Consider the following 17,715-nt stretch of genomic DNA (forward strand, 5'->3'; position numbering starts at 1 on the left):
TCTAATCCTTGGTAGTAATATTCCCGTATTGGTTATCATGGCAACGGGAAAGCATTTTGTATGTGTCTCTCATCGCTTTCTCTCCTTGCACCTCCCACTCTGTTTCACTCAGTCTAAGTTCAGTGGAGGTTAATGCCGTTAGCCACGCACAGCTGCAAGAGGCCCTGGCATCCCTGGTGCCGGATGAGAACTGTGCAGTTTGGAGGCCCGGTGACTGGGAAGTCTGGGAATCTGTTGGATGGCGAGGCACAGTCTTGACTGATGATGATTGGAGTTAAAACCGCAGCAAGACAATTGGCCCACCTGCTTGCGTCTCAGTGCTGTAGTCCACAGGGTGATGAGTCTGGGCTTCCCTCCACAGGCTCGGGCTGCATGGCTCGATGCCCACATGGAGAACTCAACATGGCCCCCTGATATCAACCTAATATCTCTGTGCGCTGTATTTTAGGGCTTTGAATGCAAAATTCTGTGCCAAATTTTATGAATGTTTTAGAACTGCCACTCCTCTAAAGTCAGCGAGTTCATATAAATACATATGAAGGAATCAGACTATACATTATGGCCGTACTGCGTAGCTGTAATAACTAACTGCAACAGGTTTCTCATTATGTATACATATGCATGAACAAAACAACAACAGAAATGACAAATAATTGGCTGAGTTATGGTGGAAATGACGCACACATCAACTGTCAAGTAGCCAGTAGACGGGCTTTAGTGCAGGCAATTACAAATCCTTTCAAATTTTGAACAGAGTTTATTCTTTTCATCAACATCATTAAAACCCTCGTTTACAATGGACAGCAGGGAAGAATGATCTCTAATGCCATTAGCTAAGGCAACAGCTTTTGATAGCTGAAAAACAGAAAGCATCACTAATGGAGTGTTGGTGTATTCCTCAAAAGAGTTTCTTTTAACACACCCGCTGTGTGTATTGCATTTAACAGTAGTCCAACACACATACATACGCCCAAACATAGCTTTATGATTAATACACCTCTGTATAAGAAAACTTGCCTGTTAGTTTGTGGGGAAAGACAGAGTCAGTGAGCACGAAGAAGTCTTACTCTCAAAGCCAGACAGGCAAGGAGCAAACTCAGCGTGTAATGTCATCAGAACAGATGGAACAGCCTAATGACTTTGTTTTGTATGAATGTCATCAGTTCTAAACAGAAAAAGCTCCCCCCCCCCGCCCTAATCCAGTTCTGTAAGTGCTTAGTCACCTTCAGCTCCTCTGCCAATTTACTGGCTGTGAATCAGCACCGCAGTAGAAACATTGCTCAAGCAAATTTGATGTTTCGTTTTTTGATTGCCGCCTGCCTGTCGGGGAGAGTTGTGCGTGTGGTGCAGATATTGTCTGAGCTTGATGCTGACTGTGTTCACCTCATCAAGTCACAGAGAGAGTTTGACTCCTTACACCAGTATGTTTATATTGAAACCTCCATTTTAGACTTGAGGTCTTCACAGGTCCACTTGGTTTCTGTAAATAGAAACCAGACTAAGGCCCTAAAGTCAAACCCGATTCTGTCCAGTCAGGTCCAGGGTCTGTGGGTCAGTCTTTCTTGCCACACTCATCTGTGGCCTGTCAGAACCACTGAAGGAGAAAATGTGCATGTTCTTCATCTCTATGGATTGACATTGATTGGTATGTATTGTATTGCTGCTAGTTCTGGTAGCTCTCTTCTTATTTGGGTGTGTTCAGGTTGAAAACATTGGCTGTAATTATTCTCAAATCTATCTCAGGTCACTTTGACAGTAGGTCACATCTTTGGGAAAAAATATTTATGCACGTCAGTTACGCAGATCTGTTTGTCTCTTCAACTCACAACCAGAGCTTTCGTGACTCTCTCATCAATTAGATCAACACTGGCCAGCCAGAAGACCGGGAGGTGCGCTTCACTACACACATGCGCACACACACACACACACACACACATACACATACACGCACTTGCCTCCGCCTACCCAACCTCACATTTTGTCACACCTTCATTAAAGCATCATTGTCAATCAGCCAGTCTACAAAGCAAAACTCTCATACCATGCATGCAGAGTAACACACACACACACACACACACACACACACACACACACACACACACACACACACACACACACACACACACACACACACACCCACCAACTCCTCCAGTTTTCCTCCCATCAGCCCATTAAACAGGAGAGTTGCTCCTTTGGTTCCATAATGGGAATTGCCATTTCAAAGCCTTCAGATAGAGATGTTAACCTTGTGCAATACTGGTGGCATTAAAAATGGATCAAAGCAGCAGAGCTTTGATGTTGACTGAAGATTTGATTTGCGTGGAGGCAGTGGAGCTTCACAGCGCCCTCTGCTGGAGGCAAGGGACAGTTCATTCACGGATACACAGTGTGAGGCAGTGGTATCCTTTAGTTAGATGAATTGTAATTGTTGTTGATTCTTTACTTGAACAGAAATTGCCACTTGTTAAGGCAATAAACATCAGGCTTCAATCGAAATAAGGACAAATAATTAGACATAATCAAGGCAGCAAAGGAGATGGCAGCTGTTTCCTTTTTCTCTTCACTCACTCTATCCTTTCGGCTTTTTGTATGCAAAACAAGAGCTGAGGTGGGCTGCCTGAGGCTTTATGTTTGCAAAGGGGGGAGAGGGGAGGAACCTCTGTGTGGGCTATGATGCTGCTGATTTGGAATGGGGGGTTGTGAACTCCTGACCCACAGCAGGCAATCTGAAGCCCCTGCTACTCTCGAATTAGAGTCTCTAACAGAGCTCAGCATAGTCTGGGAATGAACACGGCATCTAAACAGATAAATGACTATGGGGGAAGTACCACCTATATATGTGTGTGTGTGTGTGTGTGTGTACTTGTGTGTCCGTTTTGCATGTGCTTATCAGTTGAAAAATGAAGAAGACAATAAGACAGAAAGACAGAAGGAGCCGTTTTTTTCCTGTAAATATGTGCTACTTTCTCCCAGACAGAAGGCAATTGTGTGTGCGTTGATGCAATTCCTCTGTGGACGCAGACACACTACATGCATCGATGTGTATGCGCACACTGTTGTGCGTTATTTGTGTGCACCCTTGTGTAAAACAGAGTGTGGGGGAGTGAACAGTGGAAACGAAGCCACAGATAGAGAGAGAGAAAAAGGACATAAATAATAGATGATAGATGGAGCCTTGCATCTGCCGCCTGCTGCCATTGAGTTTGTTTTAAGTAGATATTGACGCAGGGTGTTACTAAAACGCAGCGTAACCACCCCTCCATTCTGACCTCATTATCACATTAGAGGAGCAATAATGCATGGCTTTTAAAAGTGCAGGAAAAATGACATGCTATGAAATGGATGCAAATCTTTCTGCCTCAGATCGTTCGCCAGCTCTGTTGAATATTCATCTTTTCCCATGAAGAAAATCTGCTCTGCCTCGCTGTCATGAAAGTGAGTCGGGGGGGGGTGGGGGGGTGAAAAAAAAGAGCAAATGGGATTGTTAATTAATTGAATATTGGCTCGTGAGTGTGAAACACAGACAATAGTTTCTCAGGCTTATTTCCTGATAAAACCACTGGACGGGCGCTTTGGGCAGGAAGGAGTTTTTCTGGGTGTTTTTGATAGACTCAATGCATGATTGACTTTAAGTTGAGCTCTCTCTCTCTCTCTCTCTCTCGCTCTCTCTCGCTCTCCCTCCTCCTCTGCAGCCCTATTTTCTCTCAGTGTGCCTCATTAAATCTTTGTGGAAATTCTCCAGCTCTCGGGGAAAAGACTTTTGTTTTGATTAGGCTCTAAACAAATGGAGGAGTTGCTTGACATCTCCTCAGACCGTGGCCCTCTTTTGTTTTGCCGCTGCACTGTTGCTGCCCCCTCCCCACTCTGTCAGGACTCAAGTGCTATTCCCCAAAGACTTTATTCTCCCTCGTTTTCGCCTTGGTTTTTTTTCTTCTTCTTCCAGTTCTCTTACCCAACTCCGACCCCTCCTCCCCTCCTTTGTTAAAGCCAGCCCCTCATCCACTCCCCCCACCTCTCTCAACCTCTCACACTCCCCTCATGCTATCTCTCTCATTATTCGCTGGTCCGATCCGGCGGCTGAGGGCTGAGGAGAGGAGAGTGATGGTGTTTAGGCAGAGCAGCAACTCGCGAACCGCTATTGTTTCCTCCTCAAAACGACAAGGTGGACCCAAGTGTCAAGAGCGGCTTTTCCTTTTGCCAACACGCCTCCTCCCTCCCATTGACTTCCTCTCTCTCTCTCTCTCTCTCTCTCACTCTATGGTTGTCTCCGTCTGCAGACTTCTCCCCCTCTCCCTCTCTCTCTCTCTCTCGCGGCTCATTCACTCGCTCCTCCCTGCCTCAGCTCGCTGGCTGAGTGCACGCTGACACCGGGACCACTACCTGCTGCCTGGGGATTAACAGCATTATGAATAGCCGGAGACTAATTTGTCCTTTTGGCTGCCAGTGAATGTTCGATCCCCTCCGGATGAAAGGCATGGAGCGTAATTTTGAGTGGCCAGGACACTGGGATACTTTAGGAGGCGTATGAATCAGAGACAAGGAGCCACAGAAGGAAAAGACACGACAAGTTCTTTGCTGGAAGGAAAAGAGTGGAGGTTGTATGAAATCAGAAGCTTGTGAGGACTTGGAGGTGAAGAGAACGCTTTCTTATTCTTATTTGCCAGGGTTGTTTCTGTCAGAGTGCTGACACAAGGTAAGAAAGCTCATACATCGCCTCCTCGTCCTTCTGACCGCGCTCTGGATTCTCTCCTTTTCTTTTCACGAGTTCATTCACTCAAAGTGTCTCTGTGTTTTGCTCCTCACCCGCGGCTGCTCGGGGAGGGAAGATCACCCTGTGCTGACAGGTCGGGCAGGGATCGCAATCCTTCCCCAACTTTTTCCACCCCGTCTCCTGACCTCCTTTTGGCCTCAGTGCATCAGCGAGGTGGGGGCAGCAGCTGCATTTACCCCCAATGTGAGAGCGGACTGGACAGGGAGATAAAGGTTATTGAACCAAGGAGGAGCGCCAGGCACGCCAGAGGGAAGAGGAGGGATTCTTCTCCGCGATCCCGGGAGCATATGGTCTAACAAGAGGCATCCAGCTGCTTTCCAGCTTCTCCACTAATCATGCCACAGTAGACACAAGTTGCTGTGGTGAAGGTTTCAGATTTCGGACGGCTCTTACACGCCTTGGATTTATATCTCTTCATCGTGACTGAAACTCCCAGAAAAGAAGCCAAAGAAGCGAGTGGAGTGGATCTAGAGAAGCAGATGTGTTCAGCTAGAGAAGTGCTGCTGGGCAAAGGAAAGCTTTGGTGAAACCATAGCAGAGCAATTCACTCTGGACGGCCTGTCAGGCGACAGCTACTGGGAGGTAAAAGAAACATTGGCCTGTCACTTCTAAAGGAAATATTTGGGACACATGTTGGTCCGTGGTGGACCTGGTGGACCTGGTGGACCTGGTCTCTGTTTGTAAAGGCTGTGGCAACACCAGAGACCCTTGTTGCGCCTGTTCGGGATATTCCATTTATGGATTTACTGTTGGAAGTTTTCCTGATGGATATGTGACAATCCGAAACACCCACATCCTAATAATTCCTGGCTTAAGTGCACGCTCTCTCACACACACACACACACACATACACACACACAAGCACCAAAAAGCACTCAAGCACACATTTACAAACACATTATTACCACCCACTTAAATCCACACATGTTCCCTCTGTAAGTATAAGCCACTTCACACACACAGACACGTTCACACACTGAAAAGTCCATTAGTTTGTCTTTTTCCTGGTGGCATAGCAGCATGGAGGTAGTGTGGACAGGTGGGGGGCTGTAGAAGGAGTCCAACATCCCCGTCCATCTATTCGTCCTCTGTCCAAATGGATGTTCTCATCTCCAAAAATGTGTCGCCTGGAAACCAGTGAAAGCTTGTCGCCGCAATTTTCGGACAGAAACTGGGTCTACACCACGGTGCACATCCGGAACTGGAGCTGAGACGCCGACCTTCTACTTCGCTTTTGTTTTTGTCATCCTCATCCTCGGCCCGTACCAAACCGCCACCATTTTCTCCAACGGTTCCTTGGGCGCCTCTCGCCGCCCTCCTCGTCCCGTCGTCTCCTCCTCCACCCTGGAGGGGCGAGGGTCATTGGAGTGGAGCATGAGCGGGTGCCATTATCCGTCGCCGCCGCCCGAGCGGGACCGCAGGTACCAACACAAGGTCTCCCTGGTGGTGCGCTACTTCATGATCCCGTGCAACATCTGCCTGATCCTGCTGGCCACCTCCACGCTGGGCTTTGCGGTGCTCCTCTTCCTCAACAATTGTACGTTGGCTTCACACAAACACGCAATTGTTCTATTGCATTCTCTTCTGCTACACTCATCATCCACTCACTCAGCAGCGTTTTGGGGTCATTCTTGGGTCTAGAAATATTCACCGTGTTAAGCCAGAACTAAGCTGGACAGACGTGTTAAATGCGTTGCCTTGTCCAAACAAATCTCCCTCCTAACCCACCTGATCTGAGCACTCAAAGGAGCCTTATCTACACTCGAAGTGGAGACGTCAGACAGCTAAAGCCCATTTCCCCCCTCCCGCCCCTTCCTTCCCCTCATATCTCTGCTCCAAATCCCTGACATTTACTTTGAACTGTGCAATGAAGTATAAACTGGTGATTAAATTGCCTTTGGAGAAAGAAAAAAGTGTCTTTTGGCAGTGAAGGCACTCTCTACCTCTGCCCGCCCTCACATGAGGAGAGTGGAGGTATATGTTTACCTCTCTTAGTTGGTGGCATTTTTGATTTGTGTGAGTATTTATGACAAGAGACAAACTTTCCTTCAGTTAGTCATCGTTTTCCTGGCAGCGGTTGTCATCACACTTGAAATAGACGCTGTGCCACCTGAGGAAGTGCTTTTCTCCGATGTGTCACCGTCGGCACACCCTCAGGTGTTCCTCACCACGGCCACGCATGTGTGTTGACACTGACTCATTCAGTTTGTGGATTGCCTGACGTTCTCTACAAACTGCATCACGTCTGCTCACACTCTCTCTGTGCCATGCCAGCTTTAGATGGTGTGAAAGGTGACATTTCTTTAAATCTCAGAATTCATGCAGGACTCGATCGTTTCCAAATTAACCAATAATAATAATAATGAACAAGCTTATTGTCATTTAATGGTGCCAGATTTGGGATAAAGTGGTATTTGAGCTCACTTAACACTTGGTGGATGAGAGGTTCTGATAATGGTCTTTGGTCATGCCCCCCTCTCCCTCTCTCTCTCTCTCTCTCTCTCTCTCTCTCTCTCTCTCTCTCTCTCTCTCTCTCTCTCTCTCTCTCCTTTTCTTTCTGTCTCTCTCTCTCTCTCTCTCTCTCTCACAGAGGATTCCATCACATTAGATCGTGATTAAAACAGCGCAAAAGGCACCGCTTTGCATTTCTGAAACGTTGCCTGACTTTTCTCCACTCTCCACTCGAGCTTTCCGTCTCTCTGCCCCTCTTTTCCCTCTCATTCTAGTTGGCCGACGGTTCATTTGTAACCTTGCCATGGTACCAAATCAATTTCCAGTCAGACAGATTCTATTAGATTTAATACAAACTCTGTTTAAGAAGCAGATCTTCACCTTTTCAGATGAGCGAGTGAAAAGAAATTGACGAAGTGAAAGAGGCTCCATTATAACGACAAGAGCGCTCGCCATGTGGCAGCAAGGACAGCTGGGTGGGAGAGCGACGTGCTGGTAGCGGTGACGTGTGTGTGTGTGTGTGTGTGTGTGTGTGCGTCCGGGGGTGTTAGAGGAGCCATGCAACCTCAGATTAGCAAATTCTTGCCATATGGGATGAGCCATGTCCACATACACACACTTCCCAAGGTAGCCCACACACAGAAAGACACACACACACACACACACACACACACACACACACACACACACACACACACACACACACACACACATCCTCGCTTTATCCTTCTGTCAGACTTTATATCACCCACGTGAAGGAGAAAGTGACACACATACACAGATACCTACACACACTCCCGGGCGCATGGCTAAATGTCACAGACAGACAGGTATGGATTTGCTGGAGATATAGGGTGAGTGATGGCCGTGTTGTGACATTCACACAGGCAGGGGAACACGCAGACCGGGGCCAGGTGAAGGGAGCGATGGGAAAGGGTGATATGCTTTATGGGAAACATGTCCTTTCATTATGGAAATGGGAAAGAATCGTTTAGATCTCCCCACCGTTTTGGCTTTAGAGTGTGTATGCACATTCTGCCAGGTTTTAGCCTCGTGCAAGCATCCTTCTGTATGTGTGTGTGTATGTGTGAGTGAGAGAGAGGTTGTAGTGTTCAAACCTGCCTACCAAGGTGAGACTGGAAGTCCAGCGTGTTGTGGATGTCTGTGTGTTGTGTTTGTGTGTCTTAAATTCTTGTGCCACTTGTTTCATGCATGCTTTGAAACCCCCGCCCCCTCCCGGCATCAACGGCATCAACAGACACTTCATTATTCACCTCTAGCACAAGGCTCTCCTCTCCTCGCCTCTCCTCATCCCTCTCTCCTCCTCTCTCTCCCTCCCGGCACTTGACAAGCAATTTTAAGCGAGACTACATTTAAAACTCAGTGGCTTCTCACGATGCTGTCCGGTACCGGGTGAATCTCAGGAGTCCCGTGGAAAGACGGCATGGCTGTGTGTGTGTGTGTGTGTGTGTGTGATGACGGGGCCCGGGACAAATGTGTTAGCCGGGTAATTGATGTGATGCGTTTTTATCTTTCCTCATTATCCCTCACTGTGCAGACATGGGAGTGATAGCTGGGTGGCTGCACATCTTTCATTGATGTGTGTCTCGGTGTGTGTGTGTGTGTGTGTGTGTTTGTTTGCAGCAGGCAGCTCTGACAGCTCTCCAGGGCTCTGCTCAGTGACTCAGACAGGCAAGTGAACTGCCAGTGTGCAGATGGTGCTTTGGCTGGCTTATGTTTATCTGAATGTCCTGGTGCACTTTGACCAGAGCCTCATGTCGGTTTGAAAAGAACACACACACTCACGCACACAACACAAGGTTCTAGACACTTAAATGGTGCTCGTGTTACTGGAATATAGCTGGCTGTGCTGCTCGGTGGTAATTTGTTTTAAGAGTTTGAAACTTAACACAAGACATCTCCATGGTAACCACGTACAAGGACCTCCGAAGAACCGCCTGAAGTTTACAAGTTAACAAGTGAACATTTTTTATTCGGTGTGGCAGTGACCTTAAGGGAATACCAGAGAATACAAATATATATTAAATCACATACTATAATTCAATGAAATACAGCCTTAATTTAAGAAATCAACATTAAATTCAAAATGAAACAAGGTTGAACAAAGGTAATGTAGTAAACATTGTGCGTACAATGAGTGTTTTCAGGCACATCATCTAGATTTGTTACTTGGCGTTCATTGTTGGTTGATTCATAACCTCCTACTTGCTTTGTTGTGTCAAGTTTTCATTTTCTCACATCAGCAAAATCCTTGCATTGCGCCGATAAAATGAATCACAAATCCTCAGCCTTCCTCCTCAACTGCAATCAGGCCGTTTGACACCGATCCCTTGACGCGATTGTTCAGGATCGTCCATATTTCTAGCATAACAGGTGTCAGAACGGCAAAGACTCCGGTTTCCTGAGATTCATGTCATTCAGCGCCTGAGTATTACCCCAGGTGCAGTCATTCAACACTACAAGTCTTGTTTTATGGCTTCTCACAAACCCCGGCGAGGCTTATGTCATTGTCTGCGGGGTGTAGACCAGAAGAGAAGCATGATGTCACTTGATATATTAAGGGGAAAAACTGATTGATTCTGCAGATGGTGCAGGAAGGGGGGGGATACAAACCCAACCTGAAACATGAGCCAGGCTTGTTTTTAGCAATGGAGTTTGGGATAAAAGAGCCATAGAACCAATGCATGAGGAAAACAATGATGATACCCACTATGAGTGAAACATACTGTCGATTAGCTCTGCTGGGCTCCTCCAGGGCAGGGAAACTGCATTAGAATGTGTTAGATAGAAAAGCCCCAGCCTGGAGAGAGAATGTGTCTGCCTCTTTCTTTTGTAGCAACTCAATTATTTGCCCTTTACCCATGGGAAGTCTCTGAACCGCTCCAAAAACTAAAAACATTTCTCCCTCTCTCCCTTTTTTATCTTTCAGACAAACCACCTCACTTCACGCCGTCCCAGCCTCCTGATGGTAAGTCTGTCGTTTCTCCCCTGCACGCCTTGGCTGACCACTGGGGGGGGGGAAGGGGGCGTCTGTGAGTAATGACCTTGGACGGGGCGGGATGGCTGCCTTTGAAGCGGGCGTCCGTCTCTGTCCTGCGCCTGCCGGTTCGCGCTGCTTTATTGTTGTTTGAGCTTTAGTTTGTCTAAGCTGTTCTGTATGGCAGAGGCGTGTTGCCAGATCTGCTCGGAGCTTTGATGCGAAAAGATCTTTTGATGTCTTGATTTGATCTGCTCGGCTCGGCACGGTCGAGCCGGACTGATGTTCAGTACCTGTAACTACAGTAGCGTTCACATCCTTGTGATTGTGTCTAATAGGCTAATCTTCCCCCTCCCTGAGTGCGGTGCTGCTGGGGTTTGCAGGCCAGAGGCACAGAGCAGCACCATCACCAAAACTCGTTATCCACATGTTCTGGTCTCGTCGTACACATCTCCTGCTCTGTTACGCTGCATTGTTTCAGCCGTTTTTTGGCCCAGTAACACAAGCTTTTAATTAAAAAAGCGACAATTTATTGGCAAAACGGTGGATCTCTGCAAGCTTTAATTGGAGGAAAACAGCTGGTCTTCAAGCTGCTACCATGAATATTTATCAGAGGCAGCACAGTGCGACAGTGTTTGATCGACTTTGGTGTTTTTAACTTTGCTGAGGGACAGACTGAAGGGATTGCAGCCATGTTGCATATGCGCAGGGTACAAATCCAGAGTTTCTAAGAAAGCATGAGGAGAAAATTCCATTAATGATCCCAGCTGGCTAGCTGATGCTGGGGACAAAGGGCCACAGTGGGGGCTTTCTCAATGTGTTTCTGATAATTGCTCAATCACTCGTCCCACAGGCTAGCTTGTTTACGATAGTGGATTCTGAAACACGTCAGCCTAGAAATGTATCAAATTATAGCAGATTTATGATGACTGTGATTGCCCAGTGTTGTCAGGAGAATGGGCTTTTTACGTCAATGCCAACCAGCATTTTGGAATATTTCTCAACTAGCCTCCTCACACCTGAACAGCCAGGCGTCTAATTCTTTCCCTTACACACACCGGAGAAGCAATCGCAGAGTACAGAAATAATTTGATTTGTTTTAATGGCAGATGAACTAGTCTGCACAAACGATTATCCTGCACAAAGAGGTCTCTGTTTGTCTGTTTTTGAATCATACATGGCCATAGAATTGAGCTCTCCACTGTGAAAATGTGAAAATGAGAGCGTGTGCAGGCAGTGAAGCCGTCGTCCAGTTCTATCTTCTATCTCCAAAAGAATTAACGCCCTGCTTATCGATCCAGCCGCTCATTTCCCATGTGTTAAAGTTTTCTGCTGTCTGAAGGGCACAGTTTGTTTCGGTACTAGTCAACCGTTTAAAAGCCGCTGCTGCTCGCCCTTAATTACATTTCCAATACTTCTGTAGGCTTTCAATCAGCAGCCGATTTATTTTTTTTATATGCCAAGCGAATCAAAAAAAGCTAAATCTACAATCGTGGGAGTAAGCCTGCCCTGCGGGACGCTTTCTCTGGGTCATTTAGCAGTGAAGAGATTAGTGGGACAATTAGAGTTGGCCCAAATATGACAGTAGGTTGCTTTTTGGAGATATATTATTTTGTGGGGCTATTAAGAAGACGTTTTAGACCAACAGAGGGTTAATACGGCTCTGCCATTAGTCAAATCTGCTCCTAAACACCAAAGGGCTTGTTCTACTGAACTTGTCCTCATTGCCAAGGACGCCCTGCTCCCTGATACTTAATTACAGTAAATCACAGACAATGTCGTGAGGAGTGTGCATTTTTAAACAGCCCAGCTTGTCTCTGAACTGCGGCTGATGACACAGCGTCCTTATTAGCATGAGGAAAGTACCGGAATTTGTTCTGCAATCTGGAGAAACAGGTCCAGCTCACCACAAGCACAGCACTTAGATGATATTTATGGCGGGTACCACCCACAATTAGCAGGCCAATCCTGTCCAATGAATGGCCTCTAATCACCAGTCAAAAATGAGAAGAAGTCACAAAGCAGCCTTTAATTAGGCTGCTTCTTTGAAGACTCAAAGCAGTAGTCGCTCGGCTCAGACTGCATTCATCATTGCCTGTCGTCTCCTGATAATGAAACATTTGCTGTGTTTTTGACCAAAGCCCAGAAAGCTTACTAAATGTGCAGCATGTGGAAACAGTAATGGACGTAGGAAACAGGATGGAGACCCGGCAGTGTGAATTGGTGTTAAATGTTAATGGGGTTTTAATGCCCCTGTCAGTTTGACATTAAGGGTTTCTGACCTAAGGTGCTATATTTGTAAGAACGTTCAAATCCACATACCAATGTGACAGACGAGGAGTCCCTTTCTCCTCTATTACACCGAACAAGACCAGTTGTAGAAGAACACAGCTGGTCTTGTTCGATGTAATAGAGGAAGGTCCCTGTCAGATTCCTTTTCCATCACTATTTTGTGTGTAAGGCAGCCGTCTCTAGAAATTGCTACCTGACTGTTGTCCACAGATGTGCTACAAAATTTGCTGATTGTCTTGGTAGCCATGTTTGTTTTCATAATAGGTGACAGGGTCAGATTTCAGTTATGGATTAGATTGACTGTTCAAACTTAAGATCAGGTCTGAAACCATTGGATAAACACATTAATGTAGTTCATAATCAAGGCAACACAGGTAGTAAAAACACATTACAAGTCTTCACAGCAGCAAATCAAGCGAATTTGTCTTGTGCTTCCCTCTGGCCAAATCCCTGTGTATGTATCAGTCCACTCAAGCTTAAGCGTATTCCTTTCTTGTGACGGCTAGTTGCAGATTTCTCCTTTTCAACATGACCTCCTACGCCTGACAGTGAGCTGTCTAATTGCAGAGTCCACCTATTCAGTGTGTGGGATATCAAACATTAATAGAGCCCTTTGGCATGTATAATGTGCTTAAGAAGCACATTGAATACAGATCTCTGTGTGAAAATGTGAAAATGAAGTGAGGATCAAATGAATCACCTAACCTCCTTCGGAAAATCCAACTCAAGTCATCTGTTGTTTACTCAATATAGATGAAGAAACACGTTACAGCCTCTTTAATGATGGACAGGATGTGTCTGATATTGTTTTGTTTTGGTTGGATATTAAATAATAAAGAGGCATCACGACGTTCCAGTTGTAGAAGCTATTAAGAGCTCAGAATGTGTTGCCTTTGGTATTTGGTCTCAAGGTCTCCAGGAAGGGAGTTGACACCTTGATAGTAAAACCGTGTGTGATAATGAACAAGAGGCAATCCCTCAAGGTATCCTTCAATTCACCCCATTCCAACCTTCACAGACCAAACAGTGGTGAAACAAGATCCGAAATAGGCCAGAGTCTCAGAAGAAAGGGAACGTAATGGAGAAGCTGAGGCGCAGACGGTCCGGGGGTCTCCTGTGACACTGTCTACCTGGCAGGAGCCCATTTACCGTGAATTCTTCAATTTTGCTTTTGACACCGAGAGCACTCCCCAGAGGATGCACCATGCTGTCAGACTAAACAAATAGTGATTTGATCTACTGCAGAGGACTGAGGACATGCTCATGGGCTCACTCACACCTCCAGAACGCCACCTCTTCCCAAAGAACGGACACAACTTTTTGTCAGTGTACATTCATCCACAGTGCTCTGCCACTATCCTGTCAGATGGGGTGGGAGGGGGGGGAGAACATACGCTCACCAGACTTCTGTAATTTATTCTTCCGGAGCGTTTCACCGTGTTCTTGACAGTAAGCTTGACTGGTAGAGAAGCCGAATTAATTGTGACTTGTCTGCCTATCTTAATTAAATCTTTTCACATCATAGATTCCACAGAACAGAGGCAAACTATCTACCTCATTTTTTGGCAGGACTTTGAGCTGCCGGCTGAGAATCTCTCACATCCAGATACCAAAGTTAGACAGCAAACTTGCCTCTCCAGGATAAGGATTTCACAGAAGCCCTGTCATGTCCAAGTTTGAACAGAAAGCAGTTTGTTAGCCTGCTATTGTGGAAGCTGGTAGATTGCGGGCGGGGGCTGGGGGTGAGGGGGGTAGCCTTGACTTTATCAAGCGAAAGTTTGATGCCCTTAAGTACACAGAGCCTTCAGAATGCAGCCCTGAACTCTGTGTACTCACCTTGAGGAGGAAGCCTCACTTTGCTTTGTGTCTGTGGACTCAGCAGACCCATATAACATAGTGAGCATGTTCCCACTCACTCGCACCTCAAACAGTCTTTGACAGCTTTCACACACTTCCCTCGCCTGATCTTAGCATACCCAGAATGGAGCCAGTAGGAAGTAGACAGTGCAGCAATGTTTGCTTTATGCTACTGATTCATTTCTAGACACAGTGGGCAGCGATGTAGCTTTTGCTTTGAATCGTCCCTGACTGTGGAGCAAGCTCACCTGTGTCTGATGCAGGTCATGTCAGCGCCACGGACCTTGGAGGGATCAAGACGTCTTTGATATGGGTGGAAAGCAAAACTGAGCTATCTTAGCCTGTGATCTGGAAGCTGTCAACCAACATCCCTGGTAGTCATGTGTGATTTATACGAACCATACAGAGGCGTACTCCCTCCTCTGTAGGGATGGAGTCCAGTCCATCCAAATCAACTGGGATGTTACCTCCATCAAGGAACTTCAGATTTTTCCTCATATCTACTTGTTCCTCCAAATTAAGAGAAATAGAGATTAAAACCACCAACCTTCTGCTAAAAAACCCCAAACCAGATGAACATTAGAACTCTAAAGCCAGACACAACTTCATCCTTGGACAGCGTGGAGCCACAGTCTAAGATCGCAACTCCCGGGCTCCAAACTTTTCTCTCGCCTTGTTAGTCCAGCAATAAATCCAGCCACAGATTAGACGTTTGCCTCCCCTCTTCATCTCTGCAGAAACATTTGGCAATGTGAAAAATATGCTAAATCTCCAAAGCGTAGTAGCAGGGATGACAGTAATGAGATAAACAAACCCTTTCTGTCAGTATGAATCCTTTTGTGCTAATTAATATTTTGTAGCTCCATAATGAAGCTCTCTCTGTGCTCTGAACGCTGCTGCAGAGAGATGGTTGAACATTTTTTTCTGAGGCGCACCCCCTTCCAGACACTTTGTCACATAGTGGTAGTAATTAACGTGCACAATGGCCCAATGTTGCAGTAAATTAGCGGTCTGTGGTCTTAGCATGTCACAGGCAATGAGGGCTTTTCAGAGTAAGTGGCGTTTCGTTCCTATGAACACGGCGGCGCAGTGATTTCAGATGGCGACTGAGACATTGTTCCACTTAAAGCTGTGATGGGCAGGCGCTAATTTAATTGTTGGGTGGCGATGTCAGAAAATAAGCACATTATGAGACGTAACTAGTGCAACAAATTTCATTGTCAGGTTGTTAATTAGCGGAAAATAAGCGGTTCACCGGAGCGCCGAACAATATCAGGTTGTGATATCCTGCTATTATCTAAGTCCAGAGTCGCAGTCAGTGTTTGCCTCATTAACAAGTGGAAGTTAATGGAACATTTTCGGTGCTAAGAATATCCACTTCAAGCTCACGCTGCTCAAGGATGTGATATATGTCTGGGCGTTCTGTAGGAGAGTTCAGTGCTCTCTCGCTCACTTTCTTTCTGTTGCACACACACACACACACCCACACACACACACACACACACAGCTTTCTCTCCCTTGGTGTCTCCCTCTTGAACATTTCAACCCTTTGCTTCTTGTTTTGCCTTCACCGAGCCTGAAACTTTGTTTACAGATTGCAGTTGAACCTTGGAACACACACGCACACACACACACACACACACACACACAAGCACACACACAAGCACACACACAAGCACACACAAGCACACAACATGCATCTCAGAACCCCAAACAACAGATTTTTCTACAGTTTGTGGTAACTTTTATTTAGTTTGTGTATTGAGAGATTCTCTCCCCACACACACACACACACACACACACACGCACACGCACACACAGACGAACAAAATTGCAGAGAAATGGGCATTCTATTTTGTTAATTTAAATTGGAGGTGGTAATTACAGATTACGGTTCATAGTTGTCATAGCAACCAGATGTGTAGCAGTTCAGAGATTCCCTGCAGAGCCCAACGCTTAGATTCCAGTAAACAGGCTATTCATAATTCACTGCTGGTATGGATGCTCCATCTGCAGTGAGTGGGAAATCTCACCCACCCTTTTAACACCACACACACACACACACACACACACATAGCACAGTGCGTAGCTCTTGCCTACACGTGTTGTCATCAACCCCTCTCATTTGATGTCTGGACTTGGAAGCCCTCATATTCACTCAAGTCATCCAATATCCGTATGTGGGTGTGTCGAAAGTGTGTACGTGTGTGTTGAATACATGTGTTCCGCTCCAGTGCACACAATTACAACACACTGACACATGGCCAAGCAGCATGTCAGTGACACCATTTACTCCCCGCTTGGGTTTTTATTTCACACCACACAGACACACACACCATTCAGAGAGGAGGGGATTTTCATCAAGACGTGTTTTGGTGTGCGTGCATCTATGTGTGTGTGTGTGTGTGTGTGTGTGTGTAGTGTGCACAGCGTGACGTTCACTACCCTCCTCGGGGGGAGAGGGGGGGTGGGTGTGGGACTTTAATAAGATTTATGATGCCACAGAAGGAGCGAGAGGGGGCAGAAAGAGAGAAAGAAACGTTGAGACTCTGAATGTGTTTTATTTTTACCTTTCTGCTCGGCTTTAGCTGTCTTTGTGGAAAATCATAGGAATGCTGGTTCTGAGTATGTGTGCGTGATGGGAGAGCACTTTCATGGGGAGAGCACTTTCCTCTCCTCTCTGGTTCTAATCTGGAAGGTGTCTGGAGTTTCCATCTTCTACCTCCAATAGTCCAACGTGCATTCAAATTCAATTCTTTATCCTGGATTCAGAGATCGAATATCAGCATTTGCCTGCACATTGCATTAAAAACATCTCTTCCTTCCTATTCTCACATTCTGGCTGCGTTGTGAACGGATCAACGTTGGCTGTCTGCTGTTCCACGTCGAGCACATTGTAACTCCAGCATCAAAATAACTGGGAGTGTGAAGACGTGGCCGCTTGATGTTTCTCAGACAAAGCTCCGCGTGTGTAGTTACACTTTGCACATGCACAGGTTGTGTGTCAAAATGTGTGTTTACATGTGCGGTCTCACTTTGTAAGTGTGAATATTTTGCATGCTGACATTGTGTATGAGACAGTGTGTGTTGAGTGTGTGTGAGCCGTTGTGGCGAGTGTTATGTAGGTGATGTGGCTCTGAAGATTGTGTTTCTTTTCTTGTGCTTCTTCTCCTGTTTTCTTTAAGAAGGGATTGAGGTGAAACAAACTGTTTACATGGGACACAATGGATGCTTTGGCCACTTTGAATGGAGGAGGGGGAATTAATTCACAGCCCTCATGTTGGGTTTTGCATATATTATTTGCTTCCTTTCCCCTACATTTAACTCATCATTATATTCTAGCGCC

General features: G+C 46.2%; 1 protein-coding gene across 2 annotated transcripts in view; it reads left to right on the forward strand.

Annotated features, from left to right (window-relative positions):
- The window catches only part of agrn (agrin), a 224,083-nt gene that overhangs the window by 82,358 nt on the left and 124,010 nt on the right, over nucleotides 1-17,715 (forward strand). The window contains exons 1-2 of one of the 2 annotated variants that reach the window (XM_076167236.1): nucleotides 4,074-6,308; nucleotides 10,173-10,211. In XM_076167236.1, the coding sequence (XP_076023351.1) occupies nucleotides 6,146-6,308; nucleotides 10,173-10,211 (202 nt within the window). In that variant the 5' untranslated portion in view covers nucleotides 4,074-6,145. Of the gene's footprint in view, nucleotides 1-4,073; nucleotides 6,309-10,172; nucleotides 10,212-17,715 lie in introns of those variants that run through there. The other variant, XM_076167235.1, reaches the window with a different exon arrangement.

Source organism: Genypterus blacodes, unplaced genomic scaffold, assembly GCF_046128005.1.
Source record: "Genypterus blacodes isolate CSIRO-AG114 ecotype Tasmania unplaced genomic scaffold, CSIRO-AGI_Gbla_v1 ptg000156l_1, whole genome shotgun sequence".
Lineage (NCBI taxonomy): Eukaryota > Metazoa > Chordata > Actinopteri > Ophidiiformes > Ophidiidae > Genypterus > Genypterus blacodes.